Below are 24,868 nucleotides of genomic sequence, written 5' to 3'. Positions count from 1 at the left end.
ATGAAATGGCACACGTGTGTCTCCTTCTCTGTAACGAAACAACCGCGTGAGCTAAGACACATCTCGTATCATTTATTTATTTATTTTTAATAAAAAATCTCTGGAATTCGGAAAGAGGTGGGAGACTTGTCTTGGGCCTCAAGCCAAGACGAGAGCGCCCACGAAATCTCTTCATAGTGTATATATATAAACACCATCGGAGGAGTTTGGGAATCATATCATCTTCTTTAATCAGCAGCAATTGATTTTTAGAGAGAGAAAAATAAACCAGAGAGATTCAAAATTCTAGAGAGAGAGAGAGATGGGAGGAGGAACGGAAGCTTTTCCGGATTTGGGAATCCACTGTCAACACCCTGAATGCAATCAACTCGATTTCCTCCCTTTTAAATGCGATTCATGTCGCAAGGTAAATTCCTAATTCTGGCTTGTTTTTTCTTATCTTCTCCTTCTTTTCTTTTCTTTTTGTTTCTTCTTTCTTGTTTTTCAGTTTTCTTTGATAAATTTAGGACAAATTACAATTTATCCATGAACTATTACTTGTTATCTTCCCCCAACTAAAAATTGTTATGTTTTATAAAAAATTAGTGAATCATCTCTCTAATTTAGATAGTAAGAAAGGTCCAATCTATTTTCTTTTATTAACCATGATTTCTCAGTGAAATTTCTCTCTAATCATATTAGAGAAAATTTGAATTTTTTTTGTATTGGGTAAAATTTTTTGATGTCGATTTTTTTTCTATAAAAAGGTTGAAGGACCCAACATGAAATTATTGCATCTCCTTTAAATCCCCATGATTCTTTTGATTTGTTTTATTTTTAAATTTCTGTTTTGAAAAGTTAATTTTTTAATTCTTTTTAATCTCAAATTTTCATTGATTAGAAAAGTGACGTCGTGAGCGTAGATAAAATATTTTTTCTCATATATTTCTTAATAGAAAAGGCTATAAGATTGAGATTAAAATACATTAGTACGTTATGGGACAAAATATAATAAATTTTATTTTTAATTAAGGGATAAATTGAAAATGACCCATAATTACAAGATGGTGTAATTATCTCATAAATTTAAGAAATTTTTTTTCTTTATGCTCATTTCTCGCAATTTTTTCATTTGAATAAAAGATGTAAATAGGAATGATAATTGTTAAATACTTGTAAGTTAACAACTCATTATTCCAGTGTGTGTTAATGTTTTCTCATTAACCCAAGGGGAACCTAGTGCAATTCATTTTTTGGAAGGAAAATGTTAGAGAATGCAAAAGATTTATTAAAATTTTTACTAAATATTTTATATGGGCGTGGGACTCCATGTGGGTGACCTTTGATAAAAAAAAATTCATAAATTTTTTAGGGTTTGTACTCCTTTTAGACCAATTTATAGGTAACTTTATTCCGGTTTTAATTGGATGCTGCCATGGGATTGATCACTGGATACCGAATTACTTATAAATAAATAAGTAAAGTTTTCTCGCAGTTTGTTATGTTTTTGTGGAAACATTAGTGGAAGTATTGAAAATTTGATATTTCACTATTGTTTCGTTTTTTGATTCGATATAAAAAAGATGAAATTTTGTTCCATATTTCAATTCAATTGATGATTCGATTTGAATGGGAATCCACAGGCATTCTGCTTGGAACACAGATCATTCAAATCCCATAACTGCCCAAAAGCAGATCACAACAGCAGGAAGGTGGTAGTTTGTGAAACCTGTTCATCATCAATCGAAACAACCGGCCATGATGGAGACGACGAAAAGGCAATGTTGGAGAGGCACGACAAGTCCGGGGACTGTGACCCCAATAAGAAGAAGAAGCCAATTTGTCCCGTAAGGCGGTGCAAAGAGGTTTTGACATTCTCCAACACTAGCACTTGTAAGACTTGTGATGTTAAGGTTTGCCTCAAGCATCGATTCCCAGCCGATCATGATTGCAAACAGAGACAGAGCTCCTCTGTGATTCCTGCTAGGGCTAAATTTTTGATTGCTTTGGCTTCGAGGAATGTTAATGGCAGTGCTAGTGATTGTGCAAAGGAAAGTCGTGGTGGTTCGAATTCTTCACCCAGGAGGACTCCCTCTGTCAAAGCCTGTTAAAAAGTGTTTGACACTTTGTTATTGATGATTTCATGTAGTGTGTTTGTTGAACCATTATTTTCTAACTTGTCATGGATTGTGTGTTCTTCTATTGTTTATTATAATGACAAACAAAATCTCTTATCTGAATTGTACGTTGATGAAATTTGTAAGATTTAAAATCCCATTTTATTTTGACAGAATATATTTTCTACATTTTTTAATGTTTGATATGACAAAAATACAAAAATGAAAGAGCATTTTTTTATCAATCTAACATTTTATCAATCCACACTACCACCAGCATGTCTCAACTAAACATAAAAGTAAGTTATCTAGAAAATATTTTTCATATATATTGTCTTTTGTAAGAAAATATTTTTTCTGTTCCAAATTATTCTCTTATTTTTTAGGAACATGTAAGTGCATCCTCGCTTCCTACTAGATATACATTGCCAATGTGATATTGCGGAAAGATTGAATAATTGCTCCTGCTTGACATTTAGAGTGTTTTAATACTTTTTCTTTCAAAAAAAAAAAAAGTGCGAAGACAAATCACTTTTTACTTAAAACACAATCTAACATTTACTTATAAGTAAGGCTAGGGTTATTTGAATCGCCCAATCCGAATCGATTCACGAAACACAATGCGGACAGATGCGGTTTGAAAAATGACATAATTGCGGACAGATGCGGTTTGAAAAATGACATAATTGCGGGTTACAGACGGATTGTGAGTTTAACCCGCACCCACAAGGATCCGCTTGCACTTAGAATTTAAAAATAAATAAATAAATAAATTTACACTGTTGATTTCATTCATCCTATTCTAGATGTTTTTGGCCAAACACACCAAACTCTAATTTCACGATACAAAAAGAAATGTTGTACACAACATTGTTTTTGAATGTTTTTGTTTTACTTTGTTTTTGTTTGCTCTGTGAACATTGAAGGAAATTGAATCTACTTCTTCATAGAGGAGAAATTGAATATGTTAATTACTTTTTAAATTGAAATCAATATATTATAGTGAATCTGGAAATTGAAATTGAATCTAAAAATTGAAAAAAGTCCAATCCACAAATCATATCCGCACAAACCATAACCCACATTGCGGATGGTTGCGGGTTGAATTTTTCTCAAACCGCATACATGCGAGTAAGTCCAAACCGATTTACAAACCGTCTAAAACCGAACCGCGAATGCCCCTACTTACAAATACAAACATGTTAACAACAATGCTTTCCAAGAAATGTGTACACTATGGCCATTTTGATTTATAAGACTAATAGTGAAAGTATTAATAATTTCATCAAATTAGTGTGATATTCACTATCTAATTGGATTAGTAGAATAAATTATCCCCTTATCTATTGTTTGAATTGGATAAGAATACAAATAAATGTAAGATTACAACTATATTGATTTTCTTTTCTAATCTTACATTTTATTAACGTTTCTTCACAATTTTTACTTTATCAAAATTTCTTCATAAACGTGGTTTTAAAAAAAATTATAACTAAATAAATACAAGCAAAATAAAAATACAAAGGTCATATTTGGTTTTTTAAATATAAACTAATTTTATAAAATAAATATCAAAAAATATTTTCAATTTTTAAAAAATTATTTTTAGCCTTCTAAAATATAAAATTATATAAAAATAACAAGTGTTTTAATTTTTAGTCAAGGATAAAAGAGTCTTTTTATTTTATTTCTTAGCTCTAGATATATAATCACACCCCTACTCCATTACTAATAATCTTACAAATTTATTGGATTACTTATTCATTAGATTAATAATCCTAAAACAAAATTTTAAAACAAACATAGAATTATTAAGCTAATAATCTCAATCTCATACTTTAATCCTATCAATCAAACATGCCCTATTTGTTTAATTTTAAACAATAACAAAAACGTAAAACATTAAACAGCCTAACATTTTACATAAGCATTTTAGGAGTCTTGAGCATTTTTCAGAAACGACCAAACGATATCAAAATACAGCATGCATTCACGGTTGCATTATCCATACATTACTTCCCTCCATGTCACTCAACCAGCCACTAACATCCAACTCTTAAAAAAAACAGAATATCAGAGAATTGAAGTATATCATGCTCTGCTACAGTTGCAAAATTTTCAAACAAACCATATGACATGATCTTCAAGAATATGTGCCATGTTAATTGAATATACACAGCAAATCATGAAACAGATATCTAGTCAATGCTGACATGCTTCTTACAGATCTTTAATGTATATTCTGATTTCTCAAAGATTCTTCAAGACCATTGCTAATGCACAAAACATTGGAACATAACTAGAGATGATTCTTATCACAATACAAATTTACATACAAGAGCATTCAAACCAGTGAATTCAATACACTAGATTCGAGCACTACATATTTGCTGTAGCTTCTTTGATTTCTTCCAATGAAATGGTCTGCATACCACGAAAAAGTGATGAGCAAAATAAAAACTAGGAAAATAACTTGCACAGAATATACATTACATGGGCAAAACCACAAGAATAAGGTTTGAAACTAATGATCCATCCAAGTGTAACTGGAATGCATCGATTCTAGGACTTGACAACATACACTGAACAAATCCTCTTCCCTGAGTTACCAGCCTTATTAAAGAGAGGCATGTAAAAGTAAGGTTGTTCTAGGCATCATCACATCTTAGGTTATAACAAGAGCTATTCAAAGCAATTGTAAAACTTGTTTAATTTTTAAATTTAGTTACCATTAGAAAGAAAAACAAAAAAAAAAAAATGCAAAAAAATGAAATCAAAGAATAGGATATGGTTTAACCTGTTCTGTGCCAGCAAAATCGTTATCAGAGGTGAGAAAGAGCATGCAGTGACACTCCTTCCTGCCAAGGCAATATCACATTTAGAATACAGATGACTAGCTAAAGAATTAGAATGATTAAATTATGAAACTCAAGAAAAGAAACCATAAGCTGAAACGCAAAATTTCACATGCAAATGGATAGAATAGCTTCATCAAAATTATGAGAACGGTATTGAAGCCGACCAAAGTTTCATCTTCTACCCCACAAAAATATCTGTCATAATTTACTTGAAACAAGAATCATCCTTGACATTTCAATTTCCACACCAAAAAAATATTGAAAAAGGCAACCAATATCCTGGATTTGGTCAGGTAATGCTATGCTCCTAACTTCAAATGGGTACTTAAAACTGTCGATGATTGCCTTCTCTATTTTATGCAACTTTCACAATCAGCAATGTTGAATAAAATACTGCTACAACTAAATTAAATATATATAGTAGTTTATGATATTTCAAATAACAAGCACAGATTAAAGCACGATAGAAGTGAATTATTAAGTACAGTATGAGATATATTTGACAACAAAAAACTCTGCCTGGTAAATAACTCCATGATATTCAATTGTTATCCCCAAAAAGTGAGAAAGGAAACTCCTATGCCCACCATGTAAGAAACAACTGAATGCAATCTGAAGTTGAGTCATTTAAGTCTAACTATGTTTACCTTTCTCTCATGGGAACACATGGACAGTTCCAAAACCCTTGCCCTGCCTCAGCAGCTTTGTCGTCATAGTGCCTGAAACAAAACCACACCATTATAGGATATTATAATATGAGATGAAGACAACTACATTTGACATTTTCAAGAAATTCTTCTCGAGAAGATGATAAAAGACTGAATGTTTTACCTACAAGGGCAAAGTGGTGCACCCAATGAATCTTTATGGTCAGCCAGCCCCTGTATGATTCCAATATGAGTTTCTGTCAAATAACTACTAATGGATTTGCATTTAACAAATCAATATATGATTAATTTTTTTAAAGAGAACTTCAAAGGAGGAAAAAAAAAAAAACAAGTTTCAGTATTATAACAATCAGTCTACACAAGAATAATTGCTTTAAACATATGCTATGTTCCAGCATGTGTTTTTATCAAATAAAAATAACAATTTCCATGAGTTTTCTTTTCACTATCTAGCAGGATAAACTGCCCATTGAATCGAAAGTAACTCAAGATCAATCAAATTATTCAAGGAGTCAATTATTTCAACTTATGCAGGTGTTAATTAAAATACCTAGAACAACTATATTAAATTAGCAACATTGTTGTTCATGTAAGCTACTGATTAATTGATAAATATATAACCTATCACTCCATCATGACAATTTCATAGAAACCAGAAATACATGAAAAGCTCTGACTATTAACTGCTCCAGCTTTATAATGAGTAACCATAGATCTGAATGGTTCAAAACCCCCAAAACTGATGCTCTTATCCTTTATATCTTGCTAATCCTGATTCGTTCTGTTATAATTGGCACTTGAGTTTCCATCATGTAATCTATGAAAAGAAAGAGCCTCCAGGCTCCATGAAATCTTTATTAAAAAAATTAATAATTCTTCAATGAAAGAACCTTTCCATTCTAGAAAGGCATCTTACACAAATTTATCAGCATTTTAATGACGCTACTAAAAATATATATCACATTGAACCTTCGTGGTAATGAATGTGCAGTTATGTAACCTGGATGTGAAGTGCATGTGTAGAATCGTTAAACGTGAGTAATGGTATGGATATGAGTCCAACATGTCTAATTAGACGTCTGTACCAAGAACAACAGGCAATTGAATTACTATCTTATAATTGTACATAAAAATGACTATTATATTACTTTTCTGACATGGCTGCTTCAAAATGTGAAACACCCATGATTAGCTCTACATGGTATAAAAATACCATTTTCCCTAGGAAGGAAATAATAGAAGAATATTATAGACAAGAATAATATTTAACCGTGTCCAAATGTTCTGGAATATTAGATGAATTACACATAAACACAAACTCGTACTTGTCTTGCATCCCCTGTCATACAGGGTGCATGTACCTATATATTATCTTGTGGGCACTTCCTACACAATCCCAAGCAGAATATAAGTCATCCCCCCATCACCCATAAGCGTCCATAAACATGTGCCCAAAGCCTGATCAGTTTCCTCCTTAAGCTCTTCCTCCAAATGATCTCACAAGATAAAATAAATGGTTTCTCTTTAGTAAGATTCATTATTATATTATGTTTCAGACCTATTGAACTTATATTCTTTTGCTTATGAACCTTCATACTTCTAATTATGGTGTTTAGCTTAGAAGAGGTATACAACAAACATCATTATGTGGAAAAGTTATCAATATAACAACATTAAATTTTAAGCAGTTTGAACATATTGAATTTAAGTGGTTAATGGCTATCATGTGAAACCCATAAAAAGAACATGCCACAATCTTAAAACTGTAGCCAAAGAGATCTGCTAGAGAGGTTGCCACCAAAAGTGTCACCAAAAACTATTTTATATCGGTAAAGGACAGTCTCCAAGTATTAAGCAAGCAACGAGTATCATCCTGCTTGATTGTCAAAAACAATAAACGTATGGTTGATTATGGAACCAATGCACTCAAATTATCTAAACATGGAACACAGAAAGTTGCCTTCCGTAAAATTCAAAAAGCATGAAACTATGATAAAACAAAGAAATGCATGAACTAGGTTTCTGAAGCCAGAAATGACAAATGAGAGGCCTCAAGCTGGCTTGGATAAACATAGCGGATCTGAATATCTATCTAGCATCATCAACTTCCTCTAATTGCCAAATATTAGAATATATACATATGTCAATAGAAGTATTTCCAGAGTCTGACCAAACAAAGCAATACATGCAAAGTAGAATTTACATACTGTTTTTGTTAACATGCTACAGTAAATAACTTCCTGCTATGGTGAGGAAAAAAAATAATAAATAAATAAAAAAAGAAGCCCACTACAATGGTGTGCCACGATAAAGCTCTAGTGGTTCACTACAATATCACAACATGACTTGAACTATTCTTGCTAATGTGCTAATGTCCTTAAGCAACCATGGACCGTTTTTCTCAAACCAAAGCAACTTACTAAATGGAATGGAACCAAGCCCCCGTAGATTTAGGTTTCATAGAGCTTGTTTTTGCTAACTGATCAATTGCTACCGCATCTACCTAAACTATCTTCACAAACCAATTATTACCCAATTGTAAAAGATATGACATTAACCTATGATCTGAAATTCAAAGGAGGTGCATATTAAAAATTGAAACATCCAAACTGTTGGAAAAAATAGGTTTTTGGTGACTTTAATTAAATATTAAAGTGGGTCCCAACCATTCGGTCCAAGTGAATTTAGATACTTTGCAATGAGATCTTTAGACCACAAAAAGAATGGCCAAACACCATTGAGAATTGAATGAGAAATTGCCTCATGAAGTTAGCTTCATGAAAGAGATAGTGGGATTAGTGTGTATAATATGTTTGTAACTCCTGCAATATTGTAGAGGTTAATGGTGCATTAGTGATCAACCATAAAGGCAGGTTAATAGTGCATTAGTGACCAGCCATAAAGGCTGAAGGATCCTCCTCTCTCCCCTATACTTGTATAAATTGAGACCCTCCTGTCTAGTCTCAACACATAAATTTTTGCTTCTATTTTACAAGTCAGTTTGCCAGAAAGTTCTTACAATGAGACAGTACTGCCACAGTTTTTGTTCGCTAAGCTTGACAGATAGTGCTCCTGCCGTAGCTTATTTTTGACAGTCGTATCGTATCCTAGGAGACAGACGCCGGAATTTCTCAAGCACTCGACCCATGAGGCGGCGAAAATCTGTTTCAAGAAACTGTTACTGTGCAGGCTTTGGTTTGCTTTTTTTACCATTTTATTGTATTGTGTATTTCTATTATAATTTAGTTGTAATTCCCAGCATGTATTTTTGGTATATAATTTTGATTTATTCGTGAATCTATTTATTTAAATTCACAATTTGGACAACAATCTTAAAACAGATTTTATGTGTTTCCCATGAAATTGAACAAATAGATTCATCTAGTAATTTAGATATATGTATATATATACATATATATATGGCTGCTATTGTTTTGTTCCCTGGAAACTTTGTTGTGTTAGATTTATTCAAATAAATAAATAATTGTTGCTTAGTTGTTTATTTGATTTACATGTTAGTCTTACCGAGATAATGTACATGCTAGTCTTACTGAGGTAATCCATTGACTTTACATGTACAACTATTGTTTGTATGAGGCATCAATGATTAGCCTATTCATTTATATTCCAAACCCATACTATTTCTTGTATATTAGTGCATGATTAGGAATTTTGGAGCATAGTAAGGCCACTGTTGCATGCTTGCTAATTAAGGGCCTGGTTTTGGGTTTTTTTATTTTTATTTTTATTCCTATTTAATTTGAATACATTTCTTTCCAGATCTTTATTAAAGGTTGCACTTTGATTATTCTAGTAGAATTTTATTTTATGAGCATGATTTTCAAATTTCCTACCATGATTTGTATGCTTTTTTATTTTCTATTTTATAATATAATTTGCATGTATATAAGAGTTTCAATTTAGTTTAGTTACCATTGACATGCTAATTAGTTTCTACAATTCTAGTATAATTAACATGTTCAATAATTTTTTACATACTAGTTTAATTCACATATTTATTATTTTCTAGAATTTTAAGATAATTTGCATGTTCTTTATTTTCTAGTTTTTGGTGTAGGCTACATGTTTAATTGCTAGAATTATTTTCATGTTTATTGTGAATTGAATTCATTTATAACACATGACATTTACTTTGAATATAATTTTGGAGTTATAAAATTTTTGTAACTTGTTTATATTTATTTAAAAGATAGTTGCTAGAGTTATTAACATGTTTATTGTAAATTATATTTCATGTAACTCTTGCCTATTAATGTAATTTATTTATTTGGAGTTATAAGTTTGAATGTTTCTTGTTAATTTCATTCATAACTCAGGACTATTAAATTTTTAATTTAATTCTTAGAGTTATAGGTTTATTTTGTAACACTTAAGGTTTATTGTTGAAACTCACCTAGCATTTTAATTAGTTAATTTTTATTATTAAATAGTTTACTAGATGGTTTCAAATTTCTTTAGATTGTTTGGTTTGTATTTTCTTATCTTTTTCCGCTTACTTTTTTTTACAGGAATGCATATGCGAAAGGGATTGGGAAAACAAATACAAAACCAAATGAATAGTCTTTGGGATGTATAAACAAAATTATGGACGACTAACCTTCATGATGAACAGGAATAACTAAGCGAGGAAAGGAGTTTAGAGAAAAAAAATAATCCTATTTGGATTAGTTTACATTTGTTTAGTAAAGCAATTTATTTATTTATTTTTTATTTATTTATTTATTTATTTTTTTTGGCTTGGGTTTAGTTGGTTTTTACTAATTGTGTAAAAAAAATTTATTTGCTTGTATTGTTGTAGCAATTTTTTACATTGCTTAAAATTTTTGTTAGCAATTTTTAAATTGCTTGTAAAGTTTGGAACTTGGTTTGGTTTTCTGTAATAGAAACCAAAGTGTTTAGCATTGGCTAAATAATAGATCTGATTTGTTCAGAAATAACAACTAAGACAGATTTGGTTTCAAACCTTTGGGGTTTGAGGAAGTCTTTAAGTTTAATCATTTTATTCCCAAAGTGTTGGAAAACCAAGTTTGGAGAAAGTCTTAGGTTATAATCTGATTATTTCCAAAGTGTTTTGGTTTTGAGAAAAAAAACCAATTTTAGCATAGCTAAAATATTTTTTTTTTTATTCAGAAATAATGGGCTCAATTCCGGGAGTACCGATTAACTTTTATGAGTGGTGTAATTTTGGTAGCAAATTTTATTTGCTTGGGAATTGGTTTGTTTTAACCTAGTTCATTTCTTGGAAAACTTAATTCTAAAAAATTGTTTCTCACGTAGTACGAGTCGGCATGCTCTTGAAAGTTTTCTCAAAAGATTAGTTGGGTTTTAAGTAGGACCGATGTGACCCCTCCAGTCTTCTTGGAAACATTCTTGACCATGTTCGATTCTAGGTTAATTGGTGAGACAAGTTTTGAATTAAATTTCCAACTATGAGATTTTTTAGTGTTAAGTTCAATTTATTGAAAAACAAAATAGTGAAATTCTGTTGTGATTTTTCAGAAATGGCTTCAAGAGGTGACAACAGAAATGTTGTTCTACCTGACAACCTTAAGCCTTGCGAGATTCTTAAAAGAACATCCAGAGAGATGTGATTGAAAGAAATCATAAAGATTGCATGATAATATCTCTGAATTAACTAGAGGCAATTAGTATGTTATCCTTGTGTCAATTATAGTATAAATGATTGCTATGTGACTTTGCTTAAAAGTAAAGATGAGAAAACCCGTTAGGGTGTGTGAATATATTTTTGAATTTTTAAATTCCAAATATATTCTTAAATTGGTGGCTCTTAGTGAGTACAAGATCAATAATCACAGAGATAGAAAATTGGTGGTTCCTAGGAGGTGTTAAACCACTGGCTACACAATTATGAGATTGTGGTTCCTAGTAGTGAACAGATTATTGATCACATGTCTTGATGGTTCCTAGTAGTGGAGAGGCTACTGATCATATGTCAAGACATGATGATTCTAAGTAATGAAAAAGTCTATTGATTCTATGTCAGGACGTTGTGATTCCTAGTAGTAAAGTGACTACTGATCACAGGTTAAGAGATTGTGATTTCTAATAGTAGAAAGTCTACTGACCACATGCTGAAAGTGATAAGACTACTGGCCGTGTTATGAAACTCCGAATAGTATACTGTTGAACACTAGATTTGGCTTCAAAGTGATAGGTTGGACCAAATATGTTTGGGTGCCTAAATCGGTTGATGACATTCTAGGAATGTATTTACTGTGATATGATTTTGAGAGTTTCATAATCATTGTGACACAAGAAATTGTTTAAAAACCCTGTATGAATTTCTGGAAAAGGCCAAAAGCCTTTATATAAATTCTACAAATGTGGGGGTGTAATGCAAAAGGTGATAATATCTAAACCCAAGAGGGTTAAGATAAGCCTAAAAATTCGTTGACTTTGTATTCAACATTTATGCACATAATAGCAGTGCATATCGATTTCTTATGTATAGATCAATTATTTCAGATATACACAAGAATACTATCATGGAATTAAGAAATGCATCTTTATTTCAAAATGTATTTCCTTGTCGTCTCCAAGAAGGGATTCAAAGTTCCATGAAAGAGATTGAAGGTGACAATGATTACATAGCTGATCAAACAGATGATCACATAGATGATCAAGTCGATGATCAAGTTGAGGAAGTAGATAAGCCAAGAAGGAGTAAAAGGGCTAGAGCCGCAAAGTCCTTTGGTTTGAACTTCTTGACTTACATGTTAGAAGGAGAACCTCGAACTTTCCATAAAGCTGTAACTTCATCTGAAAATCCTTTGTGGAAAGAAGCAATTAAGAGTGTGATTGATTCCATCTTACAGAATCATACTTGAGAGTTGGTTAATCTACCCCCAGGTAGTAAGGCCTTGGAGAGCAAGTAGATCTTTAGAAGAAAGATGAAAGCAGATGGATCAATTGATAAGTATAAGGCTAGGCTAGTTATCAAAGGATATAGGTAGTGAGAAGGCCTGAATTACTTTGATATGTATTCACCTGTGACAAGGATTACATCCATCCGCATGGTGATTGCAGTAACAGCTTTACGCGGTCTGGAGATAAATCAGATGGATGTAAAGATAGCTTTCTTAAATGAAAATTTGAATGGAGAAATCTACATGGAGCAACCCGAGGGGTTTTTAGCTCCAGGACAAAATAAGAAAGTCTATAAGCTTATCAATCATTGTATGGTTTGAAGCAAGCTCCTAAGCAATAGCATGAAAAGTTTGACAACGCTACGTTGTCAAATGGATTTAGAATCAATGAGTGTGACAAGTGCGTATATGTTAAAGACACTGACAGAGGTTATGTCATTTCGTGTCCATACGTTGATGGCATACTCATTGTTGGTAGTAATGATGAAATGATTAGAACTACCAAGAGATTGTTAAACTCTAAGATTGACATGAAAGGTATGGGCCTTGCAGATGTTATTCTGGGTATTAAGATTACCAGAACATCTAGTGGTATTGTACTTTCTCAGTCTCACTATGTTGAGAAGATACTTGAGAAATTTGGTAAATTAGATACAAGTGTGTCTAGGACACCAGTAGACGTAAGTCTACATTTGACCAAGAATAATGGTGAGAGTGTTTCTAAACTAAAATATTCTCGGGTTATTGAAAGTTTGATGTATCTGATGAGTTGTACAAGGCCGGATATAGCCTACTCGGTTAGCAGGCTTAGTAGATACACGAGTAATCCCGATACTACTCATTGGAAGGGCATTGTGCGGATGTTAAGGTATTTATGCTACACTCGAAATTATGGGCTGCATTATATTCGATATCCAGCAGTGCTAGAAAGCTATAATGACGAGAATTGGATATCAGATATAAAGGACTCAAAGTCCATTAGTGGATATGTGTTCACTATTGGTGGGGCAACCGTGTCTTGGAAATCTTCCAAGCAAACATGTATATCTAGATCAAACGATGGAATTAGAGTTTATTACTTTAGATAAAGCAACGAAAGAAGCTGAATGGCTTCGCCATTTCATTGAAGATATCCCACGTTGGTCTAAACCTCTGCCAGTTATTTATATTCATTGTGATAGTCAATCTGCAATTGGTAGGGCACAGAGTAATATTTATAATGAAAAGTCTAGGCATATCCGTCGTAGATATAATTCTATACGACAACTACTTTCGAATGGAGTTGTTTCTATAGACTATGTAAAGTCTAAGGACAACATTGCGAATCAGCTAACCAAAGGGTTAAATTGAGTATTAGTTGAGACGTCGTCAAAAGGAATGGGGCTAAGCCCTTTGGAAGTTACCGGAATGAAAACCCAACCTAGTTGACTGGAGATCCCAAGATTTAGGTTCAATGGGACAACCTAATTGCATGTAACAATGGTATGTCACTGTGGGGGTAAAACCCTCCAGCCATTCCTTTAAGCAGTGATACCTGCGGGGGTAAAGTTTAAACAAAGCTTTCAATGACTCTATGTGTTGAGGATTCAAACAGGGTATAGCAGGATACTTTGAAGAGTCACCTATGTGAGTGTGAAGTGGGCCCACTTCTAGAAGAATTGAGAAGGTAAAAATTCTTTGACACCACTCCCTGAACTAGGCCAGTGCTTAGAGCCATAGTTGTCAAATCGGGATTCGTATCGTGAATCGAAATAACCTTGTCTCGAATCGCGAATCGAATCGAATCGAATCGAATCGTGAATCGTAAAGATTCGGTCACTTCTTTAAAATTACTTTAAAACATATATCTACACATTTAGATGATAAATATATCTTATGAATATGAAATAATTATATTTAAATCAATGAAAATGTTATTTTGAATGATAATCACGTAGTTTAATAAGTAAGAAGTTAATAAAGGTTCCTATGTAAGATCACTATCTTACCTTTTTTCTTTTATAGATGTTTCTTATCAACCATTCTTAATAAAGATAATAACCAAATTGACAAATTATCAATTTTCAAGGTAACAATAATTAACAATGATATTGATATTTAGATAATAAGCATACATACTTTTCTAAGTAATAGTAAGTAATAAGAAAGAATTATTTAGAATATTTTATTTTAAAGCCTAAAACATTTTAAAAGGTATAACTGACCTCACACATGTAACATTCAATTATATTCAATTTAATAAAATAGCAATAGGTAATTCATAGTGTACTTTTAATCTTAAATATCTTTAGAAGATATATTACATTTTTTAGGCATGGAAAAATGAGAAGAAAGGTTAAAAATATGTTGGATTTGACTGAATCTGATTGAATTTTATTAAAAACTCCATGATCACTAAAATAACAATAAATCATGTATATATGTTGGTTATCTTGGTATTAAATGCTATTAGAAGTTATATTATGTCATTTTTACTAAAAAGATGGAGAAAAAAAAAGTCGAAAATATGTCGGACGCAATAATTTCTAAAATTGCATGACTCGTAAAAAGTGAATCGAATCGTGAATCGTGCGATTCACTAGAGATTCACTTCCAAAATAGATTCACCTATAGATTCGTATCGATTTTGCAAAAATTACGAATCAAATCGTGAATCGAATCGCGAATCGTAAGATTCTGATCACAGAGCTCAGGGCCATACAGGGCACACCAGTGAGAACAGAATGGTGGTAGGAGTAATTTCTATGTGAGATCTATTGTCTCAGTTTACATAAACGGCAAAGCAATTCAAGATGTCATATTCACTGATCAGCCAGTAAACTCGATAGGTTTTCACTGGGAGAGGTTCAAAACCAAAAGCTACATTCTCTAATGTCGGGGTTAGTCCATTGTACTCTCTCTTCGAGTCATTATTGTTGAACGGTGTCCGTTTGTTGAGTCATTCAGTCAATTTTTATTCATGTGAGGAATTGTTTGAAAAAAATGAGTTTTTGGTGACTTTAATTAAATATGAAAGTGGGTCCCAACCATCTATTGTGTTGGGTCTAAGTGAGTCTAGATACTTTTGCAATGAGATCTTTACACAATAAAAAGAATGGCCAAAAATTATTGAGAATTGATTGAAAAATTACCTCATGAAGTTAGCTTCATGAAAGGGGTAGTAGGATTAGGGTGTATAATATGTTTGTAACTCCTGTATTATTGCAGAGGTTAATAGTGCATTAGTGACGAGCCATAAAGGCAAGTTAATGGTGCATTAGTGACCAACCATAAAGGTTGGAGGCTCCTCCTCTCTCCCCTATACATGTATAAATTGAGACCCTCCTGTCTAGTCCAAACACAGAAATTTTTGCTTCCATTTTACAAGTCAGTTTGCCAAAAAGTTCCTACAGTGAGAGAATACTGCTACGGTTTGTTTGCTAAGCTAGACAGAGAGTGCTTCTGCCGTAAGTGATTTTTAACCGTCGTATTCTGGGAGATAGACGCTGGAATTCCTCAAGCACTCAACCCGTGAGACAGTGAAAATCTATTTTAACAAAACTGCTACTGTGCAGGGTTCAGTTTGATTTCTTTACCATTTTATTGTATTGTGTATTTCTATTGTAATTCTCAGCATTTGTTCTTAGTATATAATTTTCATTTATTCGTGAATCTATTTATTTAAATTCACAATTTAGACAACACAAACTTCAATGAGATTAAGGAAAAGAAAACAAAGTAATCAATCCAAAGAAAATAAATGAAAAATACCTTGATAACAACAGAAGTAACTCCTTTGTCGACACAGAAGTATGTTCCCGACTTACGAGCATACTGCTCCGAGAACTTCCTCATGATTTCAACAGACTTGTCCGATGGTTCCACTGTAAACCAAAATTAGAATGAAAAAAATAAAAATAAAAATCAATCAATCAATGCTTACATTGATGTAACAATTTTATCATATGATATAATCCTTTCTGTTGGTACATATATAAAAATAATTTTTTTTACAGAACTCTGCCGGATGAACTAGATTCTTCCACATATTTATAAGATAAGGTTCACCTAACGCCCAATTCGATTACTAATTACCAAAATTAACATCTAAATTCGTGTATGAATCGTGAAAATTAGGGTTAAGAATGCAGATATTGAGCGATTCAGAGGTTTTTTTGAAATACCTTGGGCAGTGATTACATGGCGGTGATGGAGACGAAGACGAGGAGAGGTAACGAAGGTCGAAATGCCGACGCCATAGGAGGTTGAGGCCTGAAGTGCTGTCATGCTTGCGACTCCAGAGAATACGAATCGAACACTGAAAATAAAATTGAAAATGAAATATTTATCTATATGTGTCTGTGTGTGTGTCTGAGTTATTTCTGTTATTTATCGTTGATGTAATTTTATTTTAATTTTTTTGTGGAGAAATTAACAAAAATTTTGTAAGGCTGTGTGTGTGTGCCCGCCACTCGTTTTAGAAAATCGGCGATGTTGAGGGGAAGAAAATACAGAGCCACACTCACTTAACTGGACTGGGCTTGATTCTATGAGTTTGTTTCAAATCTAGAACCTAGGCCCAAAATATGAATAAATTACGGGTCAATTCTACGTGATAAACTTAAACATCTATAAATCTTATATACTTTTTTAATGTATAAGTAAGTTCTCAATTCTTTTTTGAAGATATTGGTTAATGAAAAAAAAATAAGATTTGTAAGTACATAAGTTTGATCTATAAGATTGACCCGTAAATCCCCTTAAAATATTGGGTCCAAGTTATGTTTTCTCTTACTCTTTTTTTTGTCTTTTTTCTTTTTGGGCATGGGTATTTTATTTTTGAAAAATATTTGAGACCTTTAAAAAACTTTCACACTTCTACTCACAATGATATATTAAGATAGGTGTCAACTTTTAATTGGTTATACAACCAATGATTGAGGGCTCAATTCTTTTGAATTTATGAGTCAAATATATGGGTTTGTAGCATTACTTTCAGATTGTTGTTAAAATTTATAACCATTAAACATTTTCTATCTTTGTTTTTATTGTATTCTATCTTATCGTATCACATTCTATTTTATGATATTTCAGACCCGTCAATACCTTGGTCTAGGTGTAGGACAATCTTTTGTTTCATGGCCTAATTATTTCAATTTTTGAATAATTAGAAACTTTAAAGATCACGTAGATCAAATAGAAATTTAGAAAATAAATAGAATAATGAGGAGGTGAGATAAACCAAATTACATTTCTCGTGCCTCTCAATTAGTCCACCAAACTCTGAAAATGTCTTTCGTTTTCAAAGGTTGCACCGTTGGAACAAAATTAACTTCAAAACCACCCTACTCTGCTTGGTTTTAAATGCAAAAACATGGGAAAATCATAGCATTAATTTGGGCTGTTTATGGCAATATATAGCATTGTCTTGTTTCCATCATAGCATTTGGTGCTGGTTATATCGTCATCAATTTGAAACTACTACTTATACACTTCAGCACACATCAGTGAGTCTTTCAGCCTCACGAGAAAGAGTGAGACTATTAGTTCTAACTACTAGTACTCTCCTTTAGATTGGTAATAAAATCGTGGCGGTCTGCTAGTAGGTGATTGGATTTATTTTACGGTACTAATTTAATGGGGATCATTTAGTTTTATGCACTTCGCATCTACTTATTGATATTTGTTTTTATAATCTTTGTACGATTAATTCTCGTCAATATTTTTTTTTTTTTTTTCCATAAAAAAATTGTTACCAATCTGTGTCGTGATCCGTGGGCAATATGTGTTGTGTACCGGATGGGGCGATGGATCAGTATGTACGACTAGTGGCTGCAACCCACCTCCAACTCCATTAGTATTATTCCTCACTTTTTTAATGATTTCTTCTTCAAATATATATATATATATATATATATATAAAAGTTGTTTTATAATCACATTTTTTTTTCCTTACAAATATTGAGATAAATAGTAAATTTTACATTTCTAACATGCTTATGTGTCTTATTAGGTAAAGAGAAACCTTAGATATCCACAATTTGAACTTTCAAATCAATCCACGATAATTGTAAATTTTATATGATTGAATGTTTGAGAAATAAAAATGGACACATATTATGCTATATGATGTGGGTCTATTTAAGTCCTTTTTTTTTTTGGGCGAGAGATTTCAAACATTTTTCTTACATAAAAATCACATGTACATGTAAATTTACTCAATATATATTAATAAGTTTATGTGAATATAAATCAAACATAGAATGTAATAGATGTTTCACAAGGGGAGGGACCCACCTGATGTGAGACTCACTATTTATGAGACATTTGTGTTTGGTCTCTAGCATAGTTGGCTAGCTTTTTGGCTGCCAAATTTGTCTTTCACGGGGAGGTCTTGAGTTTCACTCTTAGGAATGGAATGGTAAGATAAGATTTTCTTGCAAAGTGTATGAGTGTAAGTTTCAATTCCTCCAAAATGCTAATCTAACAATTAACCACTAACTTTTGTGTATCAAAAATCTATATTTGATTTATGTGTTCCTAGCATTACTCTCTCTCTATCTCTATATATATATATTAAATGACTTATTTTTCTTTTCTTTTTTTGTTTTTTTTATTGTTCTTTAATGGGTTTTTTTTTTTTTTTTTTTTAATTTTTTTTAACTTAACTTATTAGTTTCTCATTTCAATCTTATCCAACTTGGACTAGTTAAGTTGCATCAACAAGACTCATTTAATGGGTGATTTGACCTAATAATAATAAATTTTGTTGGTAGCATTTTTAGTGATGTGTGAATTTGAATCACAAGAGTAGCCTCATCGATAAAATTATGAATATCTTATCTTTATTACATTTCAATTTAAGAAGACTCGTGGATTGAGCAATTATTTGATCCACCTCATCAACCATGATAAATGAGGTATGGCTCCAAATATTATGAATGATGACTCGTAGTAAAATTGAAACGAAGACATTCGACTAAATGTGCGAGGCATGCAAAAATGGTTTCATATAGAGTTCCCTTGGATGCCCAATACCCAGGTTTTATAAAAAGCCTTGCTGAGATGGCTAGAGGCATCCAAAAAACCAAGCGCGAAAAAAAAAATAATAATGCGGGGGATTCTGTTTGCATTCAAAAAATCATTAATTTTGTATTTGGTTGGAGTACGTGGGGAGGAATTTAGAAAGGGAAAGGAAACTGTTAGATGAAATGTGAATAAAATATACCTATATTTCACCCAGTTTCACATACCTTTTCTCTTTCTCTTTCCAAATCCCTCCCAAATCTCCCAACCAAAATAGGTGAGATGACATGTGGTTTGGGTAGTACACGGAGCATATCCAATTAAGAAGATTTATGGTGCCCACAAACTCTCTAGTTTTCAATTGTCTACTTGATGAACAATGTTTTGTAATGGAGAAGTTTGTCTTATACTTCTTGAAATGACAGAAGCAATTTCCGTTTGTTGGAAAACAAACAAATTTGAGGACCTTTTAGTGAGGTCCTTAATTAAAGGATAAAGATAAACACTTCCTTAATCAAAGGATACAGATGAACTTGAAAAACGGATATAGGTAATTCTATGAATTTCTTAACATATTTGTGTCAATGAGAAAATCAAGATGAAGAACTTAATAAAATTTCTTGATAATGTGAATTTGCACATGCATAAAAAAAAATAAAAAAAAAAAAAGATAAGGAAGAAGAATGACAACAAAATCAAAGTGATTGAACAATTATAACTGTTTAATAAATTTTAAATGGCTTAAAATTGTTTTAAATATGTTAAACTTGACAATATGGGACAAGTCTAACACTTCTAACGCATGCAGCCTCAGTAGACTCACAACCAATTAACTAAAAGTGGAAGGACCTCTAAAATATATCAACTAAGTTTGAAGGATTAGAGACGACCCGAGACAAATGTAACAATCCAAACCCATCCGAAATTCTAGAAAAAATAATAATCGGAGGAGAGTCAAACCCATCTCTCCAAATATCTACTAGACTTCTCTTCCTATCTCAAAATCACACAAATGAAGAAAGAATAAACTTTAGGTACAATTCAAACTATATAATGCAAATAGTATAGGTTTCAAAAGGCTATCTTAACAATACAAGAATGTTCGTTTTGGGTAATTATTTAGTGATATTACTTATATGATGCTTCAAATCAGTGGTGTAATAAAAAATTTACTGATAGACTCATTTTTATCAAGTAATTGAAAGATTACGGATGTCTCGCTCAATAATTTTCATTGATCAAAAGTATAGATAAATTATGTCATCTGGTACTTGAGTACTATTTAATATTTCTGTTGGATTTAATGTTGGGTTCGTAAATATTGACTTTAAATGAAACACTTACGATTTGAGAAGGGACCATCACCTAGGTAATAAAAGTTGTACCAAAATGTATTTAAATTGAGGAATGCAAACCATGCAACTTTCCAAATTCAAGATAGAATAAAAACTCTAGAAATCACAAAAATAAAATAAATAACTGAAAGTAGGAATCAAGAAAAACACTCGTAAACCCAAAGGATGAATCTTGGAATCCGACTGCGGTAAAATCAAAAGGCACAGCTTTCCAATGATCCATATTTGCATTTTCCTCAATTTTTTCTTTTGTTCTCTCTATTTTGTTAAGAAAATTGAAATTCATTTAACTTTTCATCATTGTTCCTTTGCCATGAAGTGAGTTTTGAACTTAAAAGGAAAAATAAATTTAATCATCATTTAAAATCATTAACAAGTAAATACCAGGGAGGAGACTCTTAAAACTACTTATGGTAGTCCAAAACACACTCAGAGAGAAATTATAAGCTGCAAACTCAGCTCTATATTCACATATTTTTTTGAAAAATAAGAAAATGAACACAAGAAGAGAACGCATCTCTTTCTCTCAAGCTCACTCTCTCTCTCTCTCTCTCTCTCTCTCTATGGCAAAATCATCAAACACTGTGTGTAGTCACAAATTTTAGCATATAAAATAAATTTTCACACATATGTTTACAATTTACATTTACAAGTATGCAAATACTGATTAAGTAGTGAACGTAGAAGTACGCATGTGGATATTTCATCAATCAGTTTGTGTTCTTGTGCTTATTCATGCAATACTAATGTTTATGCCTGCACAACTACAACTACAGATATGATATATATGATAGCAGTGTCGGGGGACATATCAATACAGACATGATGTTTACATGTAATTATGTCCTGGTGACTGCTCTTGACAATCATCTTCATCCTATTCTATTCAACCAAAATCTTTGGTAAAACTCAACTTCGAAACTAGTTATTAAAATCATAGGCTTACTTGCTGATCAAAAAAAAAAAAAATCATAGGCTTACTTTTATATAATCGATGTAAGATTTCGCTTCACGTAAGCATGTCCAATAAGCTTAGATTCACATTCAAAATCAATAAATTGAAACTCCTTTATCATCAAGAATTAAACAAGGAGAGATCTAGAATATAATAACAGCTTAGAAAAAGGCAAACCCTACAAACCAAGAACATAACAAAGTTCATGAATCATGATAGATCTGTTGATCATGCAGTAAAACTACACAGAAACAAAGATCCATTTTAGTTTGCACCAATACAACACAAGCACCAACAAGAAGTACAAAGCAACAGAGAGAGAGAGAGAGAGAGAGAGAGAGAGAGAGAGAGAAGGGTCAGAGTACAATACAAATTAACATACCATAATATGAACTTGTTTGTCTTGGTTGATGACCTAACAGCAAAGCCATGGAAAATAAAGGGAAAAAACCAGATAGGCAAACCAAAAGTAATTAAATTTTGCTTGATCTAGCAAAACGATCGGACCAGGAAGCTTGATTCCCCAAAAACCCAAGTCAGTTTAATGAAAAAGAAGGCCTTTTTCACTTGAAAGGTTGATGATAATGATGATGATGATGAGTACTCTCTTCTTCTTCTCTTGTTTCTTCTGCAACACCAAACACAGGTCCATGTCCATAATATTTCTGAAGACGATGATCTTTATCTAGTTTTTTTTTGTTTTTTGGATTAGTAGGTGGTGGTAATGATGATGAGAGTGCTTTAGGGTTGTGGAAACAATGATGGGTCTGAAGAAGAAGGTAAGATGGCGATGGTGGCGGTGGTGATGATCGTGGTGAAAGAGAGGACATGATGATTGCTGTTTGGCGGTGGCGTTGAAAGGGAGAAAAGAAAGAGATGTAAGTACTCAATGTTTTTCGTGCCTGTCTCTTCTTATTTTCCTTTCTTTCTTTTCAGATTCAGAGAATTATTTGGCATCCATGGACCATAGAGTTCAATCTTTTTCACAATTGAAAATTGTTTGTGGTGTGTGGACAAAAGTGCTAACTCCACCCTCCTTGTAGCGCGTGTCAAATAGGAAGTATATATTAAAAAAGATTAATGCTTCCTACCCCACTAGGGGTCGACCCCAGCGAGGTGTCGGCCCCGTATTAGTCCAAAAAAAAAAATTATTGTTGTTTTTTTTTTTTTTTGTAAGGGACGCGCCACGTCATTGGGGGCGCGACCCCCACTGGGGGTATGCAACGCGGTTGATTAAAAAATTATTTTACTATTAAAAATAATAAGGTAGATACCCTTGTTTGGGGAGTTTTTTTTTTAAATATTTTATTTTAAAAAATAATTTAGAGAATTAATTCATTTTTTAAACTGTTTGGGAAACTAACTTATTTTTTAAAATCACATTTTAAAAATACAATTTTAAATTGAAATTGTATTTTCAACATATAATTTTACTTTGAAATCACATGTTAAAAATACAATTTATGATGACATGGACTTCACTTTTTAAAATTACATTTTCAACATGAGATTTCAAGATGAAATTGCATGTTAAAAATGCAATTTCAATTTTAAAATCGTATTTTCAAAATGCAATTTCAAAAAACAGGTTAACTTCCTAAATAGCTTAAAAAGTGAATCAATTCTCTAAATTGTTTTGTTTTTTAGAATATTAAAAAAAAAAAAACTCCTTGTTTGGGCTAATAAAATCTACTTAGTTCCGTTTTAATAATTTGAATGTTTATTTTATTAAATATTTTATGTATTTTATTTATAAAAATAATTAAATCAATTTGATAATAATATATTTAATTTATTATATTTGTCAAAAAATATATAATTTATTTTTTTAAAACACAATAGTTATTTTTTTTTTTAATAACAAACGTGATAAATTGAATAAGTTATAATTACTAAATTAATTTAATTTTTTATATGAATAAAATACACAAAATACTCAATATAATGAAATATTCAAATTATTAAAACAACACCTATGATAAACTCTCACAAACTCAAACAACACTATTCAATTCTAATTATAGACCAAAGAAAATCATCCTCTTAAAGGTAAATCCAAACTAGAAGTTAAAAACCATCCTCTCACATCTTTTTCAATAATTTTTTTTTTTTTAGCTTTTTATTTTTTTTTCCCAAATTACCAAAACAATAAATAAATAAAACGAAGAAGGTATAAAAGCCCATATAAACAGGGAGATTAACCATTTGGGTTGATACGTTGCCCACAGAATAAGGCTTAATACATATATTTTTTTTATTTTCCAAAAGAGACTTAATTATTCCCACACATGTATGGGGTTTGAATTTGAATTGGAGGCCTAACCTCAAATGTCTTTCTTTTAAATTGAATAATATTAAAGATACACACATTTATATTTAAATAATATGGTATAAAAGTTAGGCCCCATCATTAAATGTACAACAAATTAAAAAGAATAATCTTTGGTAGCTCGAAATTTGGTGGCTCAAAACTCAAAACGACGTCATTTTGGATTTTTTTTCTTTTTCTTTTTCTTTTTTTCTTCTTTTTCTTGCTTTTCGAATACAGAGAGACAGAAGAGAGAGAGAGAGAAGGAGAAAAGAGGAAGAGATAAGGAGAAGAAAAGAAGAGGAAGAGATAAGAGGTGAGAGAGAGGAACCATCACCGGGGCCATCACCGCGCCATCATCAACAGATCTGTGTATACACAGATACATAGATCTGTGTATGTCTTTCTGTGTGTGTGCGTATGTATAGATCTCTCTCTCTCTCTCTCTCTCTCTCTCTCTCTCTGTGTATAGATCTCTCTCTCTTTGTGTTCTGTGTGTGTATAGATCTATCTCTCTCTCTCTCTCTCTGTTGATGATGATGTGTATAGATCTATATCTCTCTCTCTGTTCTGCTTGTTGTTGTTGTTGATGATAATGATATGTTATTAATGATGATGTTGATATGCTCTCAGCTCCTCCTCCTCCTCCTCCTCCTCCTTCTTCTTCTTTTTCTTCTTCTTCATCTGCAGAGAGAAAAGGAAAAAAAAAAAATGC

The 24,868-nt window shown here is 31.9% G+C and overlaps 2 protein-coding genes across 2 annotated transcripts; one reads left to right on the top strand and one right to left on the bottom strand.

Annotated features, from left to right (window-relative positions):
- The first annotated feature begins 108 nt into the window (after positions 1-108).
- On the top strand, positions 109-2,219 carry PMZ (zinc finger (AN1-like) family protein). The gene is made up of 2 exons (XM_028237248.2): positions 109-406; positions 1,623-2,219. Exons 1-2 carry the CDS (start codon positions 302-304, stop codon positions 2,088-2,090), a joined length of 573 nt encoding a protein of 190 aa, XP_028093049.2. The 5' UTR covers positions 109-301; the 3' UTR covers positions 2,091-2,219.
- Positions 1,634-19,225, bottom strand: LOC114293219 (ferredoxin-thioredoxin reductase catalytic chain, chloroplastic). The gene is made up of 6 exons (XM_028237250.2): positions 16,694-19,225; positions 16,281-16,393; positions 5,786-5,835; positions 5,602-5,673; positions 4,894-4,954; positions 1,634-4,520 (listed from the first exon to the last, which is right to left on the bottom strand). The coding sequence occupies exons 1-6, from the start codon at positions 16,794-16,796 to the stop codon at positions 4,476-4,478; spliced, it is 444 nt and encodes a 147-aa protein (XP_028093051.1). The 5' UTR covers positions 16,797-19,225; the 3' UTR covers positions 1,634-4,475.
- Positions 19,226-24,868: the final 5,643 nt, after the last annotated feature.

The sequence above is a fragment of the Camellia sinensis genome, chromosome 4, assembly GCF_055761805.1.
Source record: "Camellia sinensis isolate YWXY chromosome 4, ASM5576180v1, whole genome shotgun sequence".
In the NCBI taxonomy this organism is placed as follows: domain Eukaryota; kingdom Viridiplantae; phylum Streptophyta; class Magnoliopsida; order Ericales; family Theaceae; genus Camellia; species Camellia sinensis.
This window is presented reverse-complemented; position numbering and strand designations above follow the sequence as displayed.